The sequence below is a fragment of the Dreissena polymorpha genome, chromosome 2, assembly GCF_020536995.1.
Source record: "Dreissena polymorpha isolate Duluth1 chromosome 2, UMN_Dpol_1.0, whole genome shotgun sequence".
Classification (NCBI taxonomy): domain Eukaryota; kingdom Metazoa; phylum Mollusca; class Bivalvia; order Myida; family Dreissenidae; genus Dreissena; species Dreissena polymorpha.
The window spans coordinates 127,891,980-127,914,810 of record NC_068356.1 but is presented as its reverse complement, the minus strand read 5'-3'; the positions used below and the strand labels follow the sequence as shown (position 1 = coordinate 127,914,810).

General features: G+C 34.6%; 3 protein-coding genes and 1 long non-coding RNA gene across 5 annotated transcripts in view; 3 read left to right on the top strand and 1 right to left on the bottom strand.

Moving 5' to 3' along the window:
• The window catches only part of LOC127868950 (uncharacterized), a 350,197-nt gene that overhangs the window by 214,873 nt on the left and 112,493 nt on the right, over positions 1-22,831 (top strand). The window lies entirely within an intron of this gene.
• LOC127868951 (uncharacterized) overlaps positions 1-22,831 on the top strand; it is a 340,228-nt gene that overhangs the window by 204,904 nt on the left and 112,493 nt on the right. The gene's annotated exons all lie outside the window — the stretch shown is intronic.
• Positions 3,177-8,196, top strand: LOC127868960 (sentrin-specific protease 1-like). Its single transcript, XM_052411180.1, has 3 exons — positions 3,177-3,617; positions 5,891-6,014; positions 7,718-8,196. The coding sequence occupies exons 1-3, from the start codon at positions 3,424-3,426 to the stop codon at positions 7,790-7,792; spliced, it is 393 nt and encodes a 130-aa protein (XP_052267140.1). The 5' UTR covers positions 3,177-3,423; the 3' UTR covers positions 7,793-8,196.
• LOC127868961 (uncharacterized) lies at positions 10,867-21,366 on the bottom strand. The gene is made up of 3 exons (XR_008044331.1): positions 21,258-21,366; positions 14,523-14,647; positions 10,867-12,839 (listed from the first exon to the last, which is right to left on the bottom strand). It is a non-coding gene; the product is annotated as an uncharacterized LOC127868961 (long non-coding RNA).

Genomic DNA, 22,831 nt, shown 5'->3' with positions numbered 1-22,831 from the left:
AGCAAACAATTCAAGTTCCCTGTAACTTATCTTATAATTTTATCAGAATATTTTATGCCAATTTAATTTGTATATTACTGACTGTTTGGGTATTTCTTAGAATAAATGAAAACTAAAGTTGTCAAGTACAAATAATCTTAAATCTCTAAACATCAACCTTAAATCATCAAACGGACCTTCTAGCACAGAACATTATTTGGGGAAACATTAATTTGTATACCGGTAGTCAAATGTAATAAAAATTTAAAAAGTATTTATATATGTTGAATGGTTTGCTTATTTAATTTTTTCCATATTTTGTTTTAGAACACTTCCGATTTTGTATTTATATTTTGCTTAAGAACATACTGCATGTTGACAAAACACACAAAATATTGATGACATGTTTTAATGGGGTTTTATTAAGTGCAAAAGACATGTACATTTATAAAAAAAAAATCAAAAACATTTGGTTAACATCTTTTGTGGTGAAACAGTGATGACATCTGACAGAACGGCCCTACTCATTTATAAAACTTGAACCCTTTCCCTATGCAATACAAACAAAACTGTTGCCATAACTTAACATCTAAAATTTGAGAAAATTTTTCATTTAGGCTTCATTATCACTACGCTTTTCGGAGAAAAAGTGGGGATATTGTAGTTATCTCCGTCTTACGTCCGTCCATCTGTCCGTCCTGGCCACTTTCTCCTCCTACACTATAAGCATTAGAACCTTAAAACTTATACACATGGTAGCTATGAGCATATGTGCGACCCTGCACTATTTGGAATTTTGATCTGACCCCTGGGTCAAAAGTTATGTGGGTTGAGGTGGGGCCGGGTCAGAGATTTTTACTCATTTTTATGCCCCCGGATCGAAAGATCGTGGGTATATTGTTTTTGGCCTGTCTGTCATTGTATGTGTGTGTGTGTGTGTGTGTCCCAAAACTTTAACCTTGGTCATAACTTTTGCAATATTCAAGATAGCAACTTGATATTTGGCATGCATGTGTATCTCATGGAGCTGCACATTTTGAGTGCACCGGAGACTACACCGAATGTCTTCAAATTGATACTGAACCTCTCTTATGGCAATACGGATGATTTCAACTATGCATGGCCCCATTACCAACCCTGGGGTGCCCCGCCCACATTGGCCACGCCCACATAGACCACGCCCACCCAAAATTGCCTTTTACTATAATTTCTTCATTTCTACACAGATTCACTTCAAATTGATACTGAGCCTGTCTTATGACATTATGGTTAATCTCAACTATGCATGGCCCCATTACCAACCCTGGGGCACCCCGCCCACATAGGCCACGCCCACCCAAAATTGCCTTTTACTATAATTTCTTCATTTCTACACCGATTCACATCTAATTGATACCGAACTTCTCTTATGACAATACGTTCAATCTCAACTATGCATAGCCCCATTACCAACCCTGGGGCACCCCTGGGTCAAACATGCGACGTGGGGATACACGTCGGCCTCTGCCGCGCCATTTCTAGTTAGTTTTGAAATCACCCATATTTGTGTAAAGTATGGAGAAAAATCAAGAAAAACATATTTGACAATGAAATACATTTAAGTTGTTTGATGATATTTTCATGTATTTCAACTTTTCCAATGTCCAGATAAATACCCTATTTGTACCCATTGAAAACCTTTAAAACTTTAAATTTGCATTGTTATTTTGTGTTTGGCTTGAAGAAAAAAGATTGATCTGTATGCAAATGTTTACATTATATCTCACAGTCATAACAATTTCCAATTTATCGACAGTGGTGACCCGGTTTTAGCATAATAATATGATTATTAGTGCTTGTGATCATATTTCAGATGTCCAGGGGCCTTTATGGTTGGGTTAGGGAGGGGTGCTCCCTCCCTTCCTTAATTGATTTTTAGCTCCAGTGGCCAAAGGCCAGCGGGGCTTATGTCATGGTCCTGTGTCCGCCATGCGTGCGTCCGTCCGTGCCTGCGTGCGTCCGTCCGTGCATTAACTTTTCCTTTAAACATCTTCTTCTCCTAAACTACTGGTCCAATTCTGATGAAATTTCTCAGTAATGTTCCTTGGATGAACCTATTTCAAATTTGTTCAAATTATGCGCCTGGGGTCAAATTTGACTTTGCTCTGGGGTTACAAAATTGAAGATACGCTTATATAAGGCCTATTTTGTGAAATCTTTCAAAATCTTCTCATCCATTACCATATGGGCATGGGGCTATCAAATTTGCTATGTAGAGACATCTAATAGCCCTCTACCAAATTTGTTCAAATTATGCTCCTGGGGTCAAATTTGAAACTGCCCCGAGGGTCACAAAATTTAACATATGCTTATAAAGGGGCTATTTTGTGAAAACTTTACAGATCTTTTTGTCCATTACCGTTGGGGTTAGGGCTACCAAATTTGGTATGTAGTGACATCTTATTGTCTTCTACCAAGTTTGCTCAAATTATGTCCCTGGGGTCAAGTTTGACCCTGCCCCGAGGGTCACAAAATTGAACATATGCTTATATGAGGCCTATTTTGTGAAAACTTAAAAAATCTACTTGTTCATAACTGTATGGCATAGTGCTACCAAATTTGGTATGTATTGACATGTATTAGTTCTCTTCTTAGTTTGTTCAAATTATGCCCCTGGAGTCAAATTTAAAACTGCCCCGAGGGTCAGAAATTGAACATATGCTTATAAATGGCTAATTTAGGGTAAACTTTAAAAATCATTCTTGTTCATAACCATTGGGCCTAGGGCTACCAAATTTGGTATGAAGTGACATCTTATACTCCTCTACCAAGTTTGTTCAAATTATGCCTCTTGGGTAAACTTTGACCCTGCCCGGGGGGGGGGGTCACAAAATTGAATAAAGCGCCTATTTTGTGAAAATTAAAAAAAAATCTTGTTGAAAACCATTCGGACTATGGCTACCAAATTTGGTTTGCAGTAACATCTTATTGTCGTCTACCAAGTTTGTTCAAATTATGCCCTTTGGGTCAAATTTGACCCTGACCCGCGGGTCACAAAATTGAACATTATATACACTTCTTGCTTGCTTATTTTGTGAAAACTTTTAAAATACTCTTGTCCTTAACTCTAGGATCTAGGGCTACCACATTTTGTATGTAGTGAGATATAGTAGTTCTATATGTGTCCAATAATTATGTTGATGACGGTGGCAGTGGTAATGACTTGATTTGTCTGTGAGATATGAATGCCAAAGTCTTCGTTTTACATAACATGAATTTTTATGTAAAAGTGGTGGTTCTTCATAAATTCTACATGTTCTTTGCAAATGACCTATACAAAGTTGTTCCAGGAGTACCATATTGCCTGACAATCTTTTGTTTTATTGTTAACTTAAACTGTACTTGATTCTAGCATGCCACTATACTTCTTTGAAGTAATTTGAGCAAATTTCTCACTGTTTAGTAATGTATACATTGTTTAAGGTACATTATAATTTCACATTTTGTAGGTGGACTTCAATATGTATGATCTACTTATGCTGCCACAATGCAAAAGGCAACAATCACTGGGCTTTGCTGGTTGCAAGTGTTATGTCCAGGACTGTAACCATTTACGACTCGTTGGGTGGTAACAACAAGGCCTTGTTCGATTTGTTCTGGTAAGGTTCAAAGCTGTAATTCATTTTTTGTCTTACCTGCTTGATATAGCAGTCACAGTAGCAGTTGGTGTATGTGCATTTAATGTGTGTATCTGAGCTTATCCAAACTGTGATTCGATAATTGAATATGCCATTTTTAGCTCATCTATTTTTTGAAAAAAAATTATGAGCTATTGTCATCACCTTGGCGTCGGCGTTGGCGTCGGCGTCCGGTTAAGTTTTGCGTTTAGGTCCACTTTTCTCAGAAAGTATCAATGCTATTGCATTCAAACTTGGTACACTTACTAACTATCATGAGGGGACTGGGCAGGCAAAGTTCGATAACTCTGGCGTGCATTTTGACAGAATTATGTGCCCTTTTTATACTTAGAAAATTGAAAATTTTTGTTAAGTTTTGTGTTTAGGTCCACTTTTCTCAGAAAGTATCAATGCTATAGCATTCAAACTTGGTACACTTACTTACTATCATTAGGGGACTGGGCAGACAAAGTTAGATAACTCTGGCGTGCATTTTGACAGAATTTTGTGCCCTTTTTATACTTAGAAAATTGAAAATTTGGTTAAGTTTTGTGTTTAGGTCCATTTTATTCCTACAGTATCAAAGCTATTGCTTTCATACTTGCAACACTTATTAACTATTATAAGGGGACTGTGCAGGCAAAGTAATGTAACCCTGACTGGCATTTTGACAGAATTATGTGCCCTTTTTATACTTAGAAAATTGAAAATTTGGTTAAGTTTTGTGTTTTGGTCCACTTTACCCCTAAAGTATCATAGATATTGCTTTCATACTTGGAACACTTGTAAACTATCATAAGGGTACAGTAAAAGGACAAGTTGCATAACTCTGGTTGTCATTTTTACGGGATTATGGCCCTTTTTTGACTTAGTAACTTTGACTACATGGTTAAATTTTGTGTTTCGATCCACTTTACTTCTTAAGTATCAAGGCTATTGCTTTCAAACTTCAAATACTTTCATGCTATCATGAGGTTACTGTACCTGGCAAGTTGAATTTTACCTTGACCTTTGAATGACCTTGACTCTCAAGGTCAAATTATTAAATTTTGCTAAAATTGCCATAACTTCTTTATTTATGATTAGATTTGATTGATACTTTGACAAAACTACTCTTACCTGACATACCACAATAGACTCCACCCAAACCATCCCTTGTGCCCTCCCCCCCCCCTCCCCCCCCCTTATTTTTTTTTTTTTTTTTTTAAGATCATCTCACAAATGACCACCACACCCTCACACTATACCCCCCCACCCCCCACCCCCCCAATTTTTTTTTTGAAACGGTTAAAATACACAAATATTTATTTTTATTATTTTATGTTTGAAATACTGTCCAACTATCGCACCCAACAATCCCCCACCACCCCCCCTCCCCCCACCCGAATCCCCCCCCCCTAATTTTTTTTTTTTAAGATCATCTCACAAATTACCACCACACCCTCACACTTTACCCCCCCCCCCCCAACCCCCCCCCCCCCCCCCAATTTTTTTTTTTTTGAAACGGTTAAAAAACAAACATAATTATTTTTATTATTTTATGTTTGAAATACCGTCCAACCATCGCACCCAAAAATCCCCCCCCACTCCCCCCCCCACCCCCACCCACCCCCCCCCCGATTTTTTTATTTTTTTTTGCGTTTTTTTTTCGCATTTTTGGAAGATAATGTAATAAATTCCACACCCCCACACTATACACCCCTCTTCACTCCGCCCCTCCCTCCTTTGTGATTGAAAATGAGAATCCCTTCACCTTTAAAAAGAAAATAGATGAGCGGTCTGCACCCGCAAGGCGGTGCTCTTGTTAATATAGCTTACCACATATGTTCTCCATGTAGAGAAGCTGCAGCGCATGCGTTAACAAGAGATCAAAGGTCAAATTTAGGGAGCTTTTTTGGCCAGTTCCAGTTATCATTCATCAGGCAATATACCAAACAAGATATTCAAAAAACTTTGTAAATCTTATTTGTTTTCTATATTTGGATCTTTATCATAAATATTAACTTGTAATGACCACCAACACTTTAAAAATGATAGGCTATATATAAATTTAAGCTTGCTTTCTTAGTTCATTCTTATTTATTATTGTGTCCTATCTCTCACACTTATCTGTTTCAAATAATGTGTTAATAGATTCACATATATATATATGTTTGAAAACTGATTACCAAAACAATTTGGTATAGATAAAGTACCGCTTAAGTATATAGGCACATGATTTTTGTTGATTTTTACCAACAAAATATTTGTTGCAGCCAGTTCATGTGTCAACGAGCGCAAATTGTGAAAGATGGCTTGGAAAAATTCAGTTCAGAGTTCAAAGCGCCACCTTGCAACAAACAGCGCCATGGAAACAGCTGTGGAGTGTTTGCATTGATGGTAATAAATTAGCTTCATATTTCTATATAAGAGTCACTTTGTCGTACTGTCGGTCGGTCTGTCGGTCTGTCCCGAAATTTCATCCGATCTTCACCAAACTTGGTCACAAGTTGTATCTTGATGATGTTTAAGCCAAGTATGAATATGGGTCATGCTGGGTCAAAAACTAGGTCATGGGGTCACTTATTGTGTTTTAAACCGAAAGTTTGTCCGGACCATAACTATGTCATTTACCGTTAGATTTTAAAATAACTTGGTACATTTGTTCACCATCATGGGACGGTGTGTTGCGTGAAAAAAGTATGTCGATATCTCCAAGATCAAGGTCACACTTGGAGTTCAAGGGTCAAATGCTTGTCCGGGCCATAACTTTATCATTTATTGTGAGATTTTAAAATCATTTGGCAAGTTTGTTCACCATCATAGGACGGTGTGTCGCGCGAAAGAATTACTTCAATATCTCGAAGGTCAAGGTAACACTTTCAGTTCAAAGATTAAAAATGGCCATAAATGAGCTTGTCTGGGCAATAACTATGTCATTCATTGTGAGATTTTAAAATCATTTGGCACATTTGTTAACCATCATTGGACGGTGTGTCGCGCAAAAGAATTACGTCGGTAACTCCAAGTTCAAGGTCACACTTTGAGTTCAAAGGTAAAAAAAAGGCCATAAATGAGCTTGTCCAGGCCATAACTATGTTGTTCATTGTGAGATTTTAAAATCATTTGGCACATTTGTTCACCATTATTGGACGGTGTGTTGTGCAAAAGAATTACGTCTATATCTGTAACGTCAAGGTCACACTGTGAGTTCAAAGGTCAAAATTGGCCATAAATGATCTTGTCCGGGCCATAACTATGTCATTTATTGTGAGATTTTAAAAATACATGGTACATTTGTTCACAGTCATTGGACGATGTGTCATGCAAAAGATTTATGTCGATAACTCCAAGGTCTAGGTCACACTTGGAGTTCAAAAGTAAAAAAATGGCCATAAATTTGGACTGCATGTCATTCTAAAGAATTCAAGAGTTCAAAGGTCGAAATTGCCATAAATGATAATGGCATTATCATTCTTAAAAATCGCCATAAATTTGATTCTCTTGTTTTGTGAAGACAGCATGCAAAATAGTCTGTGTCAATGCGGCACGTGGGGGTATTTGTAACGTCTGTGACAAAGCTCTAGTTTGCTTAGTAAATATATGCATTAACTTTTATTCAACAAAATAATGGGAGAATGTAGAATATAATCATAGTACCTTTCTGTTGGTGCATTGGTTTTTAGAGCCTTGCATTTTTTTTAAATTTATAAAGGACATGATATTTCATATGTAATATCATAACCTGAGGATCAAACTGTGTTATAGAGTCCCACTTTTGTCAAATAACCCTGAAAAAAGGTTAAACAAGAAGATTACTCATATTTTAATTTTTATGAATGTGTCATATAATGAAAAAAAGCATTCTCTTTGCTCCATTATATAATTCTGTATGAAAAGTTGTTTTTCAGTGTCTTAATGTGATTGTATATTTATGATGCATAAAACATTAATACTTTTCACTGTCAAACTATCGTTCTTGCAATTTTATTTTCAGAAATAGTATTTTTGTGAACACTTAATCTAGTGAATATATGCTTTTCTTATTGCAAACAAATGTTGTTTTTTAAGTTAAGTATGAATGACTTTTACTTTATTTCCAGACTGCCAAATGTTTGGTCATGAAAATGCATCCCACAATGTTGCGACAGGCCCATGATTCAGTTTATCGAGACTAGTCGTGAGACGCAGACCTCTGATTCATGGGGTGCGGCAAACATATCTGTGCGACTCGATGACTTCACTGTAAAGACCCGCATGGCATTAAAATGGATATTATCAATATGTGTTGTTTCGCGAAAATATGTTTTTGTAGCAGGAAGTGCTTTGGGCTCGATTAATCTGAGAACTCAACAAAATATTAATAAAATCCTTCTGTGCCAAAAACATATTGACTTAAATTAATTAATCCCGATGGCGTAAATGACTTATCATTTCATGTTCATGAACCGGTTTTAAAATACTTTGTAGACTTATCTGCTAGGCGGTGAGGACTTTTAGACCACCTGATAAACTTCAACTTTAATTGCCCTTGTGCAGTAACCGACTAAAGATATGCTAACATAATACTGATGACTGATGAGTCTGTTGTGTCTTATATTCTCATTGCTACTTAAAATATTAAGTCTATTTCAACGTTTAGACTAATAATAAGCAAATTCGTTAAATTGATATCCCCCGCCAAATAAATTTTGATTATTGATGGGTGCAGAACTAACAGAAAAGTTTATTTGAAGGGTTGTACCCTTATCTCACTTATTTAAAAGCAACAACATAAAAAAACAATTGGCAATAACTCTTATTTAAGAAAGTGTAGGGTTATAGATTTTGTGCATGACACCTCTCCTCATTGATATCTTAACATCCATTAAATTTCATCTTTAAATCGTGTATAGTATCTGTGATATAGTCCTGTAAAGTAACATCAGACATGTACATATGTACTAGGGTTATGTTTCTTGTGCATGGCACTTATTCTCATTGACAATTATACACCCATGTAATTTCATGTTGAAATCTTGTATTAATAGTTTCTGAGATAAAGCCCTGAGAAGTTACATCATACAAAAACAACAAAGGGCAATAACTCTTATTTAAGAAAGTGAAGGGTTGTGGTTCTTATGCATGGTTCTATAAATGAGATAAAGCCCTGAAAAGTTAAATCATAAAATGACAATAACAAGTAAGGGCAATAACCGTTATGTAAGAAAGTATACGGTTATGGTTCTCGTGCATTGATAATTATACACCCATTAAGTTTCATGTTAAAATCTTGTATAGTATCTGAGATATAGCCCTAGTTACATCATACAAAAACAACAAAGCGCAATAACTCTTATATCAGATAGTGGCGGGTTATGGTTCTTGTGCATGGCACCTCTCCTCAGCTATATTTATACACCCATAAAGTTTCATGTTGAAAACTTATATTGAGTTTCTGAGATAAAGCACTGAAAAGTTTGTGAGTGACTGCACTGACAGACAGACCAACGGTACGTTTAAGTATATTTAGCGTACCCGGGGTACATTAAAGTATACTTAAGAGTACACAAGGTACTTTAAAGCATTACCCGAGCCGAACCAACAATTACCAATCGAGCTTATTGACATATTAAATAAATGATGAATGTGGTAACTATGATTGTGTGAAATATAATACAATAGTTTTCCTGAATTGATATATATATATATATATATATATATATATATATATATATATATATATATAATCTGAAAATATTTTCTTAAATCAATGTTGTATCTTTGTATTAAAAAACTGCAACACTCAGGACTGGAAATTAGGCATTACCATATTTCTTTACAACGTAATGCATGTACATCATCGATATATATAACATTTAAAACGAAAATCGTTTTAAAATTCAAATGTTTGCATGGTGTTAGAACTACTGTTTTGATTCTTTGTTGTGAACAATGTGTTTAGGTTCAACGTCCGAAAAAAAGATGTCCGAAAATAACTGCAAGCTGTTAAAACGCGAAATTAAGTTGAATTGAAACAACAAGGCGTAAAATATTATTTTTCATCAATCTGACATTTTTCACGGCGACTGATTAGAGCAATATCACGGGGGTACTGTGAAAATCGTCAGATCTCACGATCTGACAATATTGACGCTTCATCGGTCTATTTCGTTTCCGTAGAGATAGCTAATGTCGTCCGTTTGTAAGCTCAAATTTGATTGGCTGACGGGTTCAATGGCTTATTCTAAAAATAAATGCTGCTCGAGCAGCATATTGCTGCTCGAGCAGAAATTTTGCTGCTCGAGCAGCATTTAAATGCTGCTCGAACGTAAATTGCTGCTCGAGCAGCAATATGCTGCTCGAGCAGCACTTAAATGCTGCTCGAGCAGCATTTTTTTCTGCTCGAGCAGAAGTTAAAGTTTCGACCCCTTTGGTGCGCAATAAATATTCGCCTATGGCGCACCAAAGGGGTCGAAACTTTAACTTCTGCTCGAGCAGAAAAAAATGCTGCTCGAGCAGGATATTGCTGCTCGAGCAGCAATTTACTGGTCGAGCAGCATTTAAATGCTGCTCGAGCAGCAAAATTCCTGCTCGAGCAGCAATATGCTGCTCGAGCAGCATTTATTTTTAGAATAAGCCATTGAACCCGTCAGCCAATCAAATTTGAGCTTACAAACGGACGATATTAGCTATCTCTACGGAAACGAAATAGACCGGTGAAGCGTCAATATTGTCAGATCGTGAGATCTGACGATTTTCACAGAACCCTCGTGATATTGCTCCGATCAGTTGCCGTGAAAAATGTCAGATTGATGAAAAATAATATTTAACGCATTGTTGTTTCAATTCAACTTAATTTCGCGTTTTAACAGCTTGCAGTTATTTTCGGACATCTTTTTTTTCGGACGTTGAACCTAAACACGTTGTTCACAACAAAGATATCAAAACAGTAGTTCTAACACCATGCAAACATTTGAATTTTAAAACGATTTTTCGTTTTAAATGTTATATATATCGATGATGTACATGCATTACGTTGTAAAGAAATATGGTAATGCCTAATTTACAGTCATGAGTGTTGCAGTTTTTTAAAACAAAGATATAACATTGATTTAAGAAAATACTTTCAGATTATATATATATATATATATATATATATATATATATATATATATATATATATATATATATATATTATTTCAGCTTAAAAAAGTTAAAAACTGATTATGAACCAAATTCAGATCAGAAATGTATAATCCCAATCGGTGTTTTTATCATTATTTTAGCTAATTCACATGTACACTCAATTCAGGAAAACTATTGTATTATATTTCACACAATCATATTTACCACTATCATCATTTATTTAACATGTCAATAAGCTCGATTGGTAATTGTCGGTTCGGCTCCGGTAATGCTTTAAAGTACCCCGTGTACTCTTAAGTATACTTTAATGTACCCCGGGACGCTAAATATACTTAAACGTACCGTTGGTCTGTCTGTCAGTGCAGTCACTCACAAACTTTTCAGTACTTTATCTCAGAAACTCAATATAAGTTTTCAACATGAAACTTTATGGGTGTATAAATATAGCTGAGGAGAGGTGCAATGCACAAGAACCATAACCCGTCGGACCGACCGACCGACATGAGCAAAGCAATATACCCCCTCTTCTTCGAAGGGGGGCATAATAAGAGTTATTTCGCTTTGTTGTTTTTGTATGATGTAACTAGGGCTATATCTCAGATACTATACAAGATTTTAAAATGAAACTTCATGGGTGTATAATTATCAATGCACGAGAACCATAACCGTATACTTTCTTACATAACTGTTATTGCCCTTTCTTGTTATTGTTATTTTATGATGTAACTTTTCAGGGCTATATCTCATTTATAGAACCATGCATAAGAACCACAACCCTTCACTTTCTTATATAAGAGTTATTGCCCTTTGTTGTTTTTGTATGATGTAACTTTTCAGGGCTTTATATCAGAAACTATAAATACAAGATTTCAACATGAAATTTCATGGGTGTATAATTGTCAATGAGAATAAGTGCCATGCACAAGAAACATAACCCTAGTACATATGTACATGTCTGATGTTACTTTACAGGACTATATCACAGATACTATACACGATTTAAAGATGAAATTTAATGGATGTTAAGATATCAATGAGGAGAGGTGTCATGCACAAAATCTATAACCCTACACTTTCTTAAATAAGAGTTATTGCCAATGGGTTTTTTTTATGTTGTTACTTTTAAATAAGTGAGATAAGGGTACAACCCTTCAAATAAACTTTTCTGTTAGTTCTGCACCCATCAATAATCAAAATTTATTTGGCGGGGGATATCAATTTAACGAATTTGCTTATTATTAGTCTAAACGTTGAAAAAGACTTAATATTTTTAGTAGCAATGAGAATATAAGACACAACAGACTCATCAGTCATCAGTATTATGTTAGCATATCTTTAGTCGGTTACTTAACTAGGGCAAATAAAGTTGAAGTTTATCAGGTGGTCTAAAAGTCCTCACCGCCTAGCAGATAAGTCTACAAAGTATTTTAAAACCGGTTCATGAACATGAAATGATAAGTCATTTACGCCATCCGGATTATTTATTTTAAGTCAATATGTTTTTGGAATCTTAAGGCACTCATTGAAAAATATACCACTACATAAATAAATATCTAGGTCAATTGTGATTCTGTCAAACAATGATTATCATATCAATTATCTCCAGAGTTATTCTTTTTTTCTTGCACTTATCATAATCTAACCATCTGCATTATTTTTGCCAAACAGGTGGTTTTGCAATCTGAGCACCACAATCATCAATATTTTTGTGTGAATATAAAGATGTTATAAAAATGTAGGATTTAAAACCTTAAGTTGTATTGTACTTGTTTAGGAGATGTGTAATACCAACTTGCTACTTCTGTTTTCAGAACTAAAAGGCACAGAAGGATTTTATTAATATTTTGTCGAGTTCTCAGATTAATCGAGCCCAAAGCACTTCCTGCTACAAAAACATATTTTCGAGCAACAACACATATTGATAATATCCATTTTAATGCCGTGCGGGTCTTTACAGTGGAGTGATCGAGTCGCACAGATATGTTTGCCGCACTCCATGAATCAAAAGTCTGCGTCTCACGACTAGTCTCGATAAACTGAATCATGGGCCTGTCGCAACATTGTGGGATGCTTTTTCATGACCAAACATTTGGCAGTCTGGAAATAAAGTAAAAGTCATTCATACTTAACTTAAAAAACAACAACATTTGTTTGCAATAAGAAAAGCATATATTCACTAGATTAAGTGTTCACAAAAAATACTATTTCTGAAAATAAAATTGCAAGAACAATAGTTTGACAGTGAAAAGTATTCATGTTTTATGCATCATAAATATAAAATCACATTAAGACACTGAAAAACAACTTTTCATACAAAATAGTATAATGGAGCAAAGAGAATGCTATTTTCATTATATGACACATTAATAAATTAAAATATGAGTAATCTTCTTGTTTAACCTTTTTTCAGGGTTATTTGACAAAAGTGGGACTCTATAACACAGTTTGATCCTCATGAAATATCATGTCCTTTATAAATGAAAAGAAAATGCAAGGCTCTAAAAACCAATGCACCAACAGAAATGTACGATGATTATATTCTACATTATCCCATTATTTTGTTGCATAAAAGTTAATGAAGATCTTTACTAAGCAAACTAGAGATTTGTCACAGACGTGACAAATATCCCCACGTGCCGCATTGACACAGACTATTTTGCATGCTGTCTTCACAAAACAAGAGAATCAAATTTTTGGCGATTTTTAAGAATTATAATGCCATTATCATTTATGGCCATTTCGACCTTTGAACTATTGAATTCTTTAGCATGACATGCAGTCCAAATTTATGGCCATTTTTTTACTTTTGAACTCCAAGTGTGACCTAGACCTTGGAGTTATCGACATAATTCTTTCGCATGACACATCGTCCAATGAATGTGAACAAATGAACCATGTATTTTTAAAATCTCACAATAAATGACAGTTGTGGCCCGGACAAGATCATTTATGGCCAATTTTGACCTTTGAACTCACAGTGTGACCTTGACGTTGCAGATATAGACGTAATTCTTTGGCGCGACACACCGTCCAATAATGGTGAACAAATGTGCCAATTGATTTTAAAATCTCACAAGAACAACATAGTTATGGCCTGGACAAGCTCATTTATGGCCTTTTTTAACCTTTGAACTCAAAGTGTGACCTTGAACTTGGAGTTATCGACGTAATTCTTTCGCGCGACACACCGTCCAATGATGGTGAACAAATGTGCCAAATGATTTTAAAATCTCACAATGAATGACATAGTTATTGCCCAGACAAGCTCATTTATGGCCATTTTAAATCTTTGAACTCAAAGTGTGACCTTGACCTTCGAGATATTGAAGTAATTCTTTCGCGCGACACACCGTCACATGATGGTGAACAAATTTGCCAAATGATTTTAAAATCTCACAATAAATGATAAAAGTATGGCCCGGACAAGCATTTGACCCTTGAACTCCAAGTGTGACCTTGATCTTGGAGATATCGACGTACTTTTTTCACGCAACACACCGTTCCATGATGGTAAACAAATGTACCAAGTTATTTTAAAATCTAAGGATTAATGACATAGTTATGGTCCGGACAAACTTTCGGTTTAAAACACACTAAGTGACCCCGTGACCTAGTTTTTGACCCAGCATGACCCATATTGAGACTTGGCCTAAACATCATCAAGATACAACTTGTGACCAAGTTTGGTAAAGATCGGATGAAATTTCGGGACAGACCGACAGACCGACCGACAGTACGACAAAGTGACTCCTATATAGAAATATAAAGCTAATTTATTACCATCAATGCAAACACTCCACAGCTGTTTCCATGGCGCTGTTTGTTGCAAGGTGGCGCTTTGAACTCTGAACTGAATTTTTTCCAAGCCATCGTTCACAATTTGCGCTCGTTGACACATGAACTGGCTGCAACAAATATTTTGTTGGTAAAAATCAACAAAAATCATGTGCCTATATACTTAAGCGGTACTTTATTTATACCAAATATTTTTGGTAATCAGTTTTCAAACATATATATGTGAATCTATTAAAACATTTTTTGAAACACATAAGTGTGAGAGATAGGACACAATAATAAATAAGAATGAACTAAGAAAGCAAGCTTAAATTTATATATAGCCTATCATTTTTAAAGTGTTGGTGGTCATTACAAGTTAATATTTAAGATAAAGATCCAAATATAGAAAACAAATAAGATTTACAAAGTTTTTTGAATATCTTGTTTGGTATATTGCCTGATGAATGATAACTGGAACTGGCCAAAAAAGCTCCCTAAATGTGACCTTTGATCTCTTGTTAACGCATGCGCTGCAGCTTCTCTACATGGAGAACATATGTGGTAAGCTATATTAAAAATGGCATATTCAATTTTCAAATCACAGTTTGGATAAGCTCATAGACACACATAAAATGCACATACACCAACTGCTACTGTGACTGCTATATCAAGCAGGTAAGACAAACAAGATGCGTTTGTGAAACAAAATGTCCCCCTATATGACGTTTGACCTTGAAGGATGACCTTGACCTTAACCCTTCACCACTCAAAATGTGCAGCTCCATGAGATACACATGCATTTCAAATATAAAATTTCTAGCTTCAATATTGCAGAAGTGACATTACATGAGACTATACTCCTAAACGTTTTTTTCCTGGCCTCAAAGCAGTGTATCTTAAAGTAAAAACTCAGATTTATCAAAATATAGGATGGCCTTCAAATATATGTGAAGTTTTTTTTATTATATAAGAAAATCTGCAAAAACTAGCTTTTGCCAAAACTGTATACAATTTTCAAACATTTGTACACTTGGGACACTTACATGACTTTTGTATACAAGTTAAATAAGCAAACCATTCAACATATATAAATACTTTTTAAATTTTTAGTACATTTGACTATACAAATTAATGTTTCCCCAAATAATGTTCTGTGTCCGTTTGATGATTTAAGGTTGATGTTTAGAGATTTAAGGTTATTTGTACTTGACAACTTTAGTTATCATTTATTCTAAGAAATACCCAAACAGTCAGTAATATAGAATACAAATTAAATTGGCATAAAATATTCTTATAAAATTATAAGATAAGTTACAGGGAACTTGAATTGTTTGCTGAAACGATCTAGCATGATTTTAGGCCAAATCTGTACACTTGGGACATTTTCAAAATGGATGGAAATTTAAAGAAAAATAGCATAACTTTTATATGTATTTCATTGAGGTATTTTGTGGCCCTAAATATGTTTATAACCGATGGGATATCAGAGGCATAAGGAATCTCCATAATTATGCAGTGTGTCATAGATCTGTTTTTCCATAAAAAACACATATATTTCACAAATTGTAGAAACATTTGACCTGGTTTTCAATATTTTTCACATAGTTGTATATATTTTACTTTGGTTTCATAATTTATCTTGTTCTATATAATAAAGATCTTTTATACATTGCTCTTTATATGCTGGAGATCTATATGCTGGGCATTGTTCTCTATACAAATGGCTTGCATACCTTGTTCTCTAAATATCAAATGATGTTCTCTACATATTAAACATTGTTCTCTATGGCATTGACCTTGATCTTTAAATAAAAGACATTATGCCTCTTCTATATGTTGGAATTTGATATCTATATATAAGACATTGCTCTCTATACTTGAAGTTGATCTAATATTGTGTTCTCTATATATTGGACGCTTTTCTATAAATATTGAACATGGTTCTGTATACAAATACATGTTTATATTTTTTTTATAATATTTGACCTCGTTTTCTATAATATGTGTCTTGTTCTGATAAAACTGGGCTAAATTCATGTGCGTTAAGTGTCGTCCCAGATTAGCCTGTGCAGTCCGCACCGGCTTATCAGAGACAACACTTTCCGCTTAAACTTGATTTTCGGTAAGAAGGGACTTCCTTCAAACTAAAAATACCATAAAAGCGGAAAGTCTCGGCTCTGATTAGCCTGTGCAGTCTGCACAGGCTAATCAGGGACGAGACTTTCTGCACATGAATTAAGCCCAGTTTTCTCAGAACAAGACACATATAATTCACTGTTCTATATTTAGACCTTGCTCTCTATATATTAAACATTATATTCTCTATATATTGGACCGTGTTCTTTATAAATTAGACCTTGTTCTTTTTATACTTTATACATTAAAGACGATGTCCTCTTACTTGACCTTCCTCTGTAATACAATATATCCTCTATATATTTTGGTAATGTGTCATTAAAAATGAATGAAATAATAATAAGTGCTGTACCGTTGTTTATCGAAGGTTTTAACATGGTTTTTAGTTTAGATGTGTAGGAATTGTACCACAAGGGTGACAGTCTGCGTGGTTTAATTATAAGTGTCTGAAAGACTTTTTCATCCATCATATTTGACATTTGACCATGTTCAACTTTTTGTTTGGCTTTTTTTTTCAGTTGCTTTTGAATGCTTTATTAAATCGAAATTTAATCATTAATTCTGCTATAATGTAAGTTTGTTTTCACTTTCTGGAGGTTTATAAGAAAAAAATTCATTTTGTGTCCCAAGTGTACATGTACAACATTTAATAACCAACTTCAGGCTAACATTGAAGATAATTTGAGAAACATTTTGATTAAAATTGACATTAATTTGAGAAGAGGAAATGTGTTTTTGTAATAAAGTTATGGTAAAGTCAAATATACTTCCCACACATTATCATTTATATGCTTATATTTTTCTTCTGAAGACAAAATATGGAGACATACCCATATAATAAGAGTAGTTAACCCCCAGAGTGAAGACACCACCCTTTTCTCTTGGAGATAACACCCTTCTGTGTACTTCTTTCCAGAAAATTAGTGCCTTTGTTTATTTTTTAAAAGCTATCACCTGTCCATCAAACATGATAAAAAATTCGTACACTTGAGACAATGCGATATTTGTCTTGCAAAAAAAGTTCACAAGGTTTTGAAATCAAATTTTCAGTACATCTAGTGATAAGCATTAATGGTTTGAAGAAAATGATGTAAAACCTTGAAAATTCTATCTTGTGAAAAATTTTAAATAACTTTCTTGCAAAATGTACACTTGTGACAGGGACAAATTCTGACCACATTTAGTATTCAGCTGTTCAAAATTTACATGAACAAATAATTGTATAAATACCTGTACAAATGTGTAGAAAAAACATGTGACAGGTTAAAAGGACACTTTTTGCCTATAAATATTGAAGCACTTTATGATCCCACCTCTTAATATAGTTGAAGAGAGTTGAACATTGTGGCACAAAATTGACAAGAACATCATTGCTTTGAACACTTGCTACAAAAGATATCAACCTAAGTAAAAAGCATTGTTTTATTTTTCTTAAAGCATATGCATTTTTATATTCATTAATTGATGGCAATACCTTATTTTTCTGAAAGTTTTATTTAAGTATAGAATTGAAAATTGCCTTTTACATAAAATATCACGCAAAACCAGTACACTTGGGGCAATTTTAAGGATATTTTTCAATATATTTTGTTAATGAAGAAAGTTATTGAGAAGAATTTTCACATTTAAGTTAATCACATGGAAACACTTCTGTAAGATAGAAAAAGAACTCAAACAAGCTTAATGGTAAGAAAATAAATGCATGTTTAATTTAGTATTCATTATTTTTTAAATCACCCATAGGATATGATGCGGCATTTGTCTTTACGGAATATAAAAAAAATCAATCATTTTTACCCGGAAGTTGGCGCTGTAATAAATTTGCTATTCTGTGTGCTCTTTTACTAAGCTTGATTAGGAGTTTTTGAAAACGCGCCATGGAGATTTTCTTTCACCATTAAAAATAATAGTTCACGGATTCAAACCATAATTCCTGATTAATATGTTGCTACAGTGGATTCCTGTTCTTAGCATACCATGTCAGCCAAAATTATGCTAATAACAGGAATATGCTACAGGAACACACATTTTAGCATAAATATAGCAACTGGGGGCATACAATAAGTCAAATCTGTTAATAATTGATCGTCAAAGTGAAATTTAAATTCAACATTGTATATGATTGATGTTTAAGATAACTATTTATCAAATAGAATTGTATTCTAAGGTATTTGCATTTGCATTTGAGCATATTTTTGCAAATTTAAAGCATATTTTCTTGGCATTCTGAGAATGTTCTATGCTATAAAGACTTTAAGTGAATTCTGAATATTGGGGTTAAAAATTATGCTATTAATAGAAGAAAAATACATTAAAATTTAAGAATTAATCTGTGCTTTGACATTCTATATGCTAATAAGTGGAATCCAGAAATTATCCTTCAGTCTGACAGAATTTCGTAGCCTGTCAGAACAAACATCTGACAGATTATTTTACATTTTGCGGTGTCTGACTTGGCTTCTCACTTTTGAGTCCATGATGCTAAATGTTTTAGATTCAACACTAGTTTCCTCAACCTCACGAAACCAGAGCTCCTGTGATGCAAATATACTTAAGTGGTATAAAGAGATTTTTTTTCCCTGCAAATTGTGTTTAGTTCCACACTTCTAGTTAAAAACAAACCTGTTACCCTCCGATTGACTGTCAATTTAAACAGCAAACTTCAATACATATTCCTGTTTGTATTCTTGTATGAAAATGTCCACAACATATGGGCGTAGTTATATGGGGACTGAATATTCAAATACTGGTTCTAGGCCCAGGAAACGGACTCGGGAGCATTTCAAATAAGTAGGAATTACTTTCTATGCAATCGAGCTAAAATAAATAGGTTTAAACTAATATTCAAATACATGTAGGTTAAGAAGTACAGTAAATGACATGACAAAATGCTGTTAGAACATATCATCATCCTTAATTCTAAACCAGCTATACATGACATTATTCTTAAGAGGGGCATTTCAGAATAAAGATAAAAAGATACAAACGATTCGCAATGGAAAAATTATTTCCTGCAAATATTTTTTATTGAAATTATTTCCGTCAAGACATGTTGTACAATAGCATGCCATGGTTAAAATGAGTGTGTAATACAATGCCTAAACTCTTTCTGCAAAGATTGGGAAGTCTGCTTAAGGGACATTTAAATGGAAGGACAGATGAAAGGTAAGTCTTTATAGTGCCACCAATGTAATTATTATGCAATTTTTTCGCAGTTCAGAGCTGAAAATAACATCCCAGAACATAATTATGCACTGCCAAGTTATTCAATAAATAGTAAATTGTAAACATTTCAATTATGAAAAATTAAACAACTTGTAATTCAGAAACAACTCACATTTACCTATTGTTAGCTTTGAACAAGCTAATTGGCCTCGGTGAAAAATAATTTACATTGAAATTGAGAAAAGTCCTCGAGAACTCAGTGCCCCAGATAATTATTTGGGAAATAGGGTTTTCAACCATTGATTTTGAAAAATAGGGTGATTCCATTCTTCATATAGAGTGAAATGAGTAATAAAAATGCATACCTTAAAATAATTGCTGATTTACATCCGTTGACGCTGCACACTTGTATTGATTCAATAGAACTGTAAACTATCATCATAAATTTTAATAAACTGATGTTTCGTAATATCTTTAATCCTTGAAACTGTCCATGATATAAACTTTAAAAAATGTCGACAATTTCTAACTAATGACTTTCCATCATGTTTTTTGGATGTCAACTCAACTGCTGTATACACAGTTTCTAACAAAATCGATAACACGAATGATTCGGCACTTATTGGTTCTTGCTTTCTTGATTGGAAAAAGTTTGCGATCGGCTGATATTTTCGGACGTCTTTTGACCTCTCTTAGCTATTTTTATTTCGCATCGTAATAGAAACTGAAAGTACAGACGCTTTACAAATACATGCACAATGAGCGACGAATTAGGTCAGATTGAAAACGCATAGCGTTTGAATAACTATGACCGTTTGCTGAGCTTGCTGAATGTAAGCGTCACCGCGTTATGATAATAATTCCAAAGAGAAAATACCTAAAATGAGCAAAGCATTTTTAATCGAAGTTTTGTATCGTTAATTTGACGAATTTGCGTAAAAGTCAAATTGGTTGCGTTTTCAATACTCGTGATATTGTATTTCTTTGCATTTTCAAACATTTTAATAGGGTGAAAGACGCAGATACGCAGCTTATCTGGGGCACTGAGAACTGGTTAACAGACATAATATTTTGGATAATTGTGAAAGTTAGGACAGCAGATATACATGTATGGGGAGAACGAGAAACGTAAACAATGTTAACCAGAAAGGCACAATCACAGGCAATCGGCACCTTTGTCGGAAGCAATTATTAAGAATCATTAAGAAAGCAAATCGATACAGGAATGTATAATAGATGTGTATCTAGTATACATCCCTGATCGATAGAAACAGAGAACCTACACTTGCGCACCCATTGAGCAATTCTTATCAGTCATCGTCGTGATATTCGCAAAAGTTTTAACAGCCGTTAGACATTTATGGTCGATTTTCTTATTAAGCGAATGGCAACAATTTTTTGATCGACTAGTTTGCAGACAAAATATAAAGCACTTACCGCGTGTCACTGTTAAACTTTTAACAGGTCGTCACATAAACTTGCAGACGATGTGAAAAAGGCACCATCATGGCGGCAGCCATTTTTTCCAAACAAACCAGTTTCGCACCATGTGGCAATTATAACAAGAGTTCTGATTGGCTAATGCCATAATCTAAAAATAAATGCTGGTCGAGCAGGATTTTTCTGCTCGAGCAGAAAAAATGCTGGTCGAGCAGTAAATTTGCTGCTCGAGCAGCATTTTGCTGGTCGAGCAGCATTTAAATGCTGCTCGAGCAGCATTTTTTTCTGCTCGAGCAGAAGTTAAAGTTTCGACCCCTTTGGTATCCCATATTCGCCTCTATATAACCATGGAAACCGTCTGCGCATAACTAGAAATAGTTCTACCCCCCCCCCCCTTCTACACCATTACCCCCGTAATGTCTGCGGCACTATCAAACATTAATATAAGCAATCTAGCCGTCATGTCGTGGAACGCCCGAGGGGTTGGAAATCATAACTCAAATAACAAAATGTAAGAGCTTCAAAATAACATCAATAATAATGAAATGGATTGATGTCTACAGCAAACAAATATTAAAAGCAATCGCCGGTTTTTCACATAAAAGGCTACTAAGAACCTGTACGATCTAAACAAAGAGAAAATAATATGGGAACTGGGGTAGCAATATATGTAAAATCGGGCATTCCCTTCGCTGAACTAGATTTTGATCAGGAATGTCTCATGGAATCGTATGCCATCAAACTTTACTATACTTAGCACCAATAATACCGTATTCAATGCGTATATGCACAAACTAAAGGTAATACGCTTACACGCTATTCTTATATATTTCAACACATGAATTACAGAGATAACAATATTATTGTTGGTGATTTTAAATTAAAACAACACTGTTGGAACCTCGAGGGCATTCCGCAATGTGACGATCATGCCGAAAATCTTTTGGAAAATAATAGCAGCATTAACTTCATTAACGACGGCCAAATAACGAGACTGGCTGACCGCGAAGATCGCTGTGATAGCGCGATCGATCTGGCCCTTATTTGATCCCACTTTCAATCAATAAGCGAATTCAACGTCATAGTCGACTCTTTTGGGAGTGATCATCTTTCAAAATAATAAACCTTAAGCTTAAAAAAATACACTTCCGTCCACACAACACAAATGGAAAATTAACAATGCCTCACCTGAGTGATGGAACAACGTTAAAACTCAGTGTGATAACGAACTCCTCCATAATCGCGATAATACTGCTATCAACACTCAATTTAAATCTTAAGTAACCAAACTAAAGGCAGCGTTTGATAACTTCATCCCTTTTGCAAACAATAAGCCTAAAAAAATAAAGACTCCGCATACGCATTCAAACAGGACCAAAATATATATTTAAAAAGAGTGAAGCCCGCAGAAGATTCAAACAGGTCATGAAAAAAAGCAAAACAGATAGTTTGAATGAATTTTGTAACAACATTTTATATACAACAACTTATTGAGAAGTACGTGATCATGTTAATCGAATGCAAGGCAGTCCCCCAACTGTTAACCCTATTTTTCGTGTAAACAACCAAAT